At 51.2% G+C, this 6,988-nt stretch overlaps 2 protein-coding genes across 2 annotated transcripts in view; one reads left to right on the plus strand and one right to left on the minus strand.

Annotated features, from left to right (window-relative positions):
* Plppr3 (phospholipid phosphatase related 3) overlaps positions 1 to 6,245 on the plus strand; it is a 10,993-nt gene extending 4,748 nt beyond the window's left edge. The window contains exons 2-7 of the mRNA XM_031349267.1: positions 3,423 to 3,608; positions 3,689 to 3,824; positions 3,962 to 4,157; positions 4,296 to 4,353; positions 4,436 to 4,609; positions 4,845 to 6,245. Coding sequence (XP_031205127.1) covers positions 3,423 to 3,608; positions 3,689 to 3,824; positions 3,962 to 4,157; positions 4,296 to 4,353; positions 4,436 to 4,609; positions 4,845 to 6,173 — 2,079 coding nt within the window. The 3' untranslated portion in view covers positions 6,174 to 6,245. The remainder of the gene's footprint in view (positions 1 to 3,422; positions 3,609 to 3,688; positions 3,825 to 3,961; positions 4,158 to 4,295; positions 4,354 to 4,435; positions 4,610 to 4,844) is intronic.
* A 622-nt stretch (positions 6,246 to 6,867) lies between these two features.
* Positions 6,868 to 6,988, minus strand: part of Ptbp1 (polypyrimidine tract binding protein 1) — a 10,140-nt gene continuing 10,019 nt past the window's right edge. Inside the window, exon 12 of the mRNA XM_031350329.1 lies at positions 6,868 to 6,905. Within this exon, the coding sequence (XP_031206189.1) occupies positions 6,868 to 6,905 (38 nt within the window). The remainder of the gene's footprint in view (positions 6,906 to 6,988) is intronic.

Genomic DNA, 6,988 nt, shown 5'->3' on the forward strand with positions numbered 1-6,988 from the left:
CCTCCCAAGTGCTGGGATTAAAGGCGTGCACCACCACCGCCCGGCGAGAGAATCACTTTTAACTGCCGTGCCATCTCTCCAGGCCTTGGCCTTGATTCTGCCCCCTGCCCCCAGTACAGGGTTTCTCTGTGTAGCCCAGGCTGTCCTGTAATTTGCTCTACAGAACAGGCTGGCCTTGAACTCAGAGATCCTCATGCCTCTGCCTCTGGAGTGCTGGGAATCAAAGCATGTGCCACCACTGCCCCGTGGCTCTGATAGTTTTAAGGCCATGTCCAGGCCTCTGTTGCCAACCCTTTCTAGTGACTCACACTTGCTGCCCACGCTGGCCATATCCTGCTGTTGATTGCAGTCTTGTAGTCTGGACCCTTTCTGTTTCCTCGAATAACTCTCACCTTTGAGCCAAGACAACTTAAAAAAAAATTTTTTTTTCAATTTTTGGACACAGGCTTTCATCCTGTAATCTGCCTGGCCTGGAATTAGAGGCCTGATGGCCTCTAATTCACAAAGATCCTCCTGCCTCTGCCTCCTAAATGTTGAGATTACAGCTTTGTGCAACACATACCACAAAACGACTGTTACTCCTTCCTGGTTTATAGCCAGAGAGAGTGGGGCACACAACAGACCCCAGGCAGCTGTTGTCACCATTTCATTCATCCAATTTGGACCTTGTGCACAGTAGAGGTCAACAAATGCTTCTTTTTAAAAAGATTTTAATATTTATCTTCAGATACCCCAGAAGAGGGCGTCAGATCTCATTATTACAGATGGTTGTGAGCCACCATGTGGTCGCTGGGATTTGAACTCAGGACCTCTAGGAAGAGCAGTCAGTGCTCTTAACCACTGAGCCATCTCTCCAGCCCCAATAAATGCTACTTAAGCTGATGGTGACTGCCCATACCTGCCTCCCCAGCACTGAGGAGGTGGATGTAGGAGGATTGGGAGTTTAGGGTTATTCTGAGCAGCTGAGTGAGTGTGAGGCCAGCTGTAGATGCTACAGAAATGAGTAAGTAAATTGGATGTTCCTTTGCCATTAACACAGCTTCCTCAGGCCACTTTTCTCAGTACCTTCGGTGACAGTCACTGCCCTGCTTGACCCCAAGAGCTCTGTTTTCAAGAGCCATGGCTCCCTATTCTTTGGAAGGGAGCAGTGATGCTGATGTCATCCGCTGGAGTGGTGGGAACACATGCCGGCAGGGTATAGAGGATTCAGGCGTGAGGGAGAGACTTCAGCATCATCCATACACTAGGTGCCGTTTGATGCTGCATAGTGGATGAGTGATGAGAAGGGGGCATGGAAATGCCACTTAGGAAGGCACTCTAAGGAAGGCTGGCCAGCAGGACTAAGGGCACAGCCTGGAAAGGGGGTGGGGCTATGAGCAGAAACCTAGGGAGGCTGGACAGAGAGGTAGGGATGGATGAAATGTATGTGTGCATATATGATGGGTAGATGAATAGAGAGATGGATGGGAGATAGGTGAGTGGGTAGAAAATGAATCGGTGGGTGGGTGGATGAATGGACAGGTAGGTGGATGGTAGAAGGGTGTGTAGTTTTAATTTTTTTTTTTTTTAGTTTTTTCAAGACAGGGTTTCTCTGTGTAGCCCTGGCTATCCTAGAACTCAGAAATCTGCCTGCCTCTGCCTCCCAAGTGCTAGGATTAAAGGTGTATGCCACCACTGCCTAGCTAAATTTTTTTAATCTCAAGTTTAATAATCTTTTTTTTAAAAGACATTTTACCCTCCTTTTTAGTCTATCACCTACCAGAGATAGTGGAACAGAGAGAAAGATTATTATGATATGGAGGAGGTAGACTTGCTTGGAAATGTTCTTTTTCTTTTCTTTTCTTTTTTTTGAGTAAATCTTATCTGTGTTGTCAAGAAGTTAGTTTAGTTTATAGGTCAGTAGCAACAGCTCGACCTACTTGTAACCCTTGTAAACACTTTATAGATAGGGAGATTAGTAGTCTAGTTTAGTAGCATTGAGGTTGAGATGATAGTTGTGGGGACACAACTTAGTGGAAATAGTCAGGCCTTAGTCACACTGACATAAGTTAGTAGGAGGGACCAGGCCTAGTAGGTACACCAGGAAAAGTTCTTCATTGTGTCTTCTTCTTTTATTTATTTATCTATTATTATATGTAAGTACACTGTAGCTGTCTTCAGACACACCAGAAGAGGGCATCAGATCTCATTATGGATGGTTGTGAGCCACCATGTGGTTGCTGGGATTTGAACTCAGGACCTTTGGAAGAGCAGTCGGTGCTCTTAACCACTGAGCAATCTCTCCAGCCCCTTGTTGTATCTTTTAACAAAGTGGAGATTAGTAAAGACAGAGGTTAGTGAAGACATGAAGCTAAGAAGTATTGTGGAGCTAGCTCTATCAGTAACCATCCCCCCCATAGTCTAGTGAGTCGTATTTGTACTCTCTTCAAGCATTATGTGTATTCTACTGGTTTTGTCTAAGTACACGAGTTCAGCTTAGCAAAACTCTACGTGAAAGCCAGGCAGTGGTGGCGCATGCCGTTAATCCTAGCACTTGGGAGGCAGAGGCAGGTGGATTTCTGAGTTCGAGGCTAGCCTGGTCTACAAAGTTCCAGGACAGCCAGTGCTATACAGAGAAACCGTCTCAAAAACCAAAGAAAAAAAAAAAAAAACTCTACGTGAGTGTATATCAGCTGACATTACTTTGTCATTTGGCCTGAGCCCAAGGACATGACAAGAAGCCATCAATATATTGCTAGAAGTTTTGTATGGTGTTTTTCTCTCTAGAGTCTTGACACATGTAGCTCAACCACACATATAAGGCGGACCAATGTGTGTGTGTGTCACTAGGGAGGAGTCTTTTATCATGTGTCTTTTTATGTGTTTGCTTTAGTAAAACATCCTTTTACCTGTAACTGTTTTAGGAAACATTTCTTTACAAGTCTATCTTAGTAAAACAATTTTTTGCCAGTGTCTTTTTTTTTCTCTTTTTTTTCTTTTTTTTTTCTTTTTTCTTTTTTTTTCTAGACAGGGTTTCTCTGTATAGCCCTGGCTGTCCTGGAACTCACTCTGTAGACCATGCTGGTCTCAAACTCAGAAATCCGCCTGTCTCTGCCTCCCAAGTGCTGGGATTAAAGGCATGAGCCACCACTGCCCGGCTACCAGTGTCCTTTTCAAGAAAACATTCCTTTACATGTTTGCTCAGCAAAATACCATCTGACACATCTGGCTTCCCCAAAAAAACCTTAAATTTGCACTTCATGGTGGCAGATGGATCCATGCGCTGAGGAAGCCGTTGTGTATGAGCCATTGCCTGGGTGTGGAATGGCTCTCTCTTATGTGTAGCTCAGCTGCAGGAATTGGGGTGTGACTCTGTGGGCCATGCTGAGCCTGTGGTGGGCTGGCTGGTGACCCAGGCCGCTGTCTTCCCCCGCTACCCCCAGCTACCCATCGTGGCTTCCTCCATTGTGTCTCTGTACTTCCTGGAGCTGACTGACCTGTTCAAGCCGGCCAAGGTGGGCTTTCAGTGCTATGACCGCTCCCTGTCCATGCCTTACGTGGAGACAAATGAAGAGCTGATCCCACTGCTCATGTTGCTGAGCCTGGCCTTCGCTGCACCTGCGGCCTCTGTGAGTAGTTGCGCCGGGGCCCCAGGTGCTTGGGTCCCTCACTGTGACCTTGCCTGACTTTTCTGTTCCTGGGGGTGCAGATCATGGTCGGCGAGGGCATGGTCTACTGTCTGCAGTCCAAGCTCTGGGGCCGTGGTCCAGTGGGCGTGGAGGGCAGCATCAATGCTGGTGGCTGCAACTTCAACTCCTTCCTCCGGCGCACTGTGCGCTTTGTGGGTGAGTGGCTGAGGAGCTCCCTGATCCTGCCTTGAAGAACGGTGGCGGAAGGGGGGGTGGCTTATGGTGTAGACAGGCTTAGTGGGAGCACCCCTCCCTCCTGCTCCCTTCCCTTGGCCTGGCCCTCTCGTCCTCAGGTGTACACGTGTTTGGCCTGTGTGCCACGGCTCTGGTGACAGATGTCATCCAGCTGGCCACCGGCTACCACACGCCTTTCTTCCTAACCGTCTGCAAACCCAATTACACCCTGCTGGGCACTTCCTGTGAGTCCAACCCTTACATCACACAGGACATCTGCTCTGGCCACGATACCCACGCCATCCTGTCAGCAAGGTAAGCTAGACTCCCCCCTCCCCCGTGCCCTGCAGTGGGACTACCCCAAGCCCCTACTGTAGTGGACTTTGGTTGGGGAAACTCAGGCCTGGAGTGGCTGCCCCCAGACCAGCAGGACTGACACAGTGCCTGTTGTAGGAAGACCTTCCCGTCCCAGCACGCCACTCTGTCGGCCTTTGCTGCTGTCTATGTGTCGGTGAGTAATGGACCCCAATGCTGCACCCTGTGTCCACCTGTGGGCAATAGCTAAAACCTGACCCTGCCCACCTGTTGGCCAGATGTACTTCAACTCCGTTATCTCGGACACCACAAAGCTGCTGAAGCCCATCCTTGTGTTCGCCTTTGCCATTGCTGCGGGCGTCTGCGGCCTCACACAGATCACCCAGTACCGCAGCCACCCTGTGGACGTCTATGCTGGTTTTCTTATTGGTGCTGGCATCGCTGCCTACCTGGTGAGGGTGGCGGATGAGGAGGAGGTCTGAGGGAGGAGGCTGGCCACCAAGGGTGGCATGGGGCAGGGAGACTGAGTGGCAAGAGCATCTAAGGGGCCTGGGGTCTGAGGGAAGGAGCATCCTGTCACTGTTTCTGCATAGTCCCATCAGCCATAGGATGCTGGTGCCTCCCTATGGCCTGCAGGCACTGTCCCCTGCTGGATAACAGCCTCATGCCAACCCTTATCATCCCTAGGCATGCCATGCGGTGGGCAACTTTCAGGCACCACCTGCAGAAAAGGTGCCTACCCCAGCTCCTGCCAAGGATGCCCTGCGAGCACTGACACAGCGGGGCCATGAGTCCATGTATCAGCAGAATAAGTCTGTCAGCACGGATGAGCTGGGTCCTCCAGGGAGGCTAGAGGGTGTGCCTCGGCCTGTGGCTCGAGAGAAGACTTCTCTCGGCAGCCTGAAGCGAGCCAGTGTGGATGTGGACCTGCTGGCCCCACGCAGCCCCATGGGCAAAGAGGGCATGGTCACCTTCAGCAACACACTGCCCCGGGTCAGCACGCCCTCACTGGATGACCCTGCACGGCGCCACATGACTATCCATGTGCCCCTTGATGCCTCCCGCTCCAGGCAGCTTATCAGTGAGTGGAAGCAAAAATCCATGGAAGGCCGTGGCCTGGGGTTGCCTGATGAGGCCAGCCCTGTGCATCTTCGGGCTCCAGCAGAGCAGGTGGCAGAGGAGGAAGAAGAGGAGGAGGAAGAGGAGGAAGAAGAGGAGGAGGAGGAAGAGGAGGAAGAGGAAGGGCCTGTTCCACCCTCACTGTACCCTACTGTCCAGGCTCGGCCAGGGCTTGGGCCCCGAGTCATCCTGCCTCCAAGGCCAGGGCCCCAGCCCCTTGTACACATCCCTGAGGAAGGAGTTCAGGCTGGAGCTGGCCTGTCACCCAAGAGCAGCTCATCAGTAAGAACCAAGTGGCTGTCAATGGCTGAGAAAGGTGGGGGCCCAGTGGCTGTGGCTCCATCCCAGCCCCGGGTGGCTAACCCACCGAGGCTACTACAAGTCATCGCCATGTCCAAGGCAGCAGGGGGCCCTAAGGCTGAGACAGCTTCATCCTCCAGTGCCAGCTCAGACTCCTCCCAGTACAGGTCCCCATCAGACCGTGACTCTGCTAGCATTGTCACAATTGATGCCCATGCACCTCACCACCCAGTGGTACACTTGTCTGCTGGTAGCACACCCTGGGAGTGGAAGGCTAAAGTAGTGGAGGGTGAGGGTGGTTATGAACTGGGGGACCTGGCACGTGGCTTCAGAAGCAGCTGTAAACAGCCTGGCATGGGGCCAGGGTCTCCAGTTAGTGATGTGGACCAGGAAGAACCCCGGTTTGGGGTAGTGGCCACTGTCAACTTAGCCACTGGAGAGGGTCTGCCCCCACCAGGTGCAAGTGAAGGGGCCCTGGGTGCAGGCAGCCGGGAATCCACCCTAAGGCGCCAGGTGGGTGGGCTGGCAGAGAGAGAAGTAGAGGCCGAGGCAGAAAGCTATTATAGGAGGATGCAGGCCAGGAGGTACCAAGACTAAGCCTGGCAAAACTGTGCTAGGGGTTAGGGGAGCTGGGGGTGCCTACCACCAATAAAAACTTACACATAACTATTATGTGGTCTGGATGGTCCTTGTTCTTTTTAGCTGTAAAGTTAGAGCTGAAGGTTGTGAGCCTTCATGCTGGGAACTGAATGTTTAGAACATCTCTCAGTCCATCCCCGCTTGCTCTAGCCCAAAGATTAATAGCAACCACATGGTGGCTCACAACCACCCATGATGAGATCCGACGCCCTCTTCTGGTGGATCTGAAGACAGCTACAGTGAACTTGTATACAAATCTTTGGGCCAGAGCGAGAGCAGGGTTGACCAGAGCGAGCAGAGATCCTAAAAATTCAACTCCCAACAACCACATGAAGGTTCACAAACATCTATCTACTCAGCTACAGTGTACCAATATACATAAATGTTTTTTAAAAAAAGTACAATGTTGCTAACTTCAGACACAGCAGAAGAGTATATCAGACCTTATTGAGTGGTTGTGAGCCAGCCATGTGGTTGCTGGGATTTGAACTCAGAACTGTCGGAAGAGCAGTGCATACGAAGCCTTCTGCCATGTGCCCAACGCCCAATGACAGGCAGAAGTCTAAGACACAGGTATTTATTGAATCCAGGCCCAGCCTGGCCTACAGTTCAGAATGAAGGGCTCAGGGAAGGCAAAGGTTATAAAACTGCTTTAATGGAAAGGTCTGTCTCCCTCCCCCAGTACACCATCTGGGATGGGGTAGGTGTGGCCAGGGCTGGCCCCAGGACAATACTGAGCCTGTAGTCATTACCAAAATATACATCTGTCACCA

The sequence above is a fragment of the Mastomys coucha genome, unplaced genomic scaffold (assembly GCF_008632895.1).
Source record: "Mastomys coucha isolate ucsf_1 unplaced genomic scaffold, UCSF_Mcou_1 pScaffold4, whole genome shotgun sequence".
NCBI lineage: Eukaryota > Metazoa > Chordata > Mammalia > Rodentia > Muridae > Mastomys > Mastomys coucha.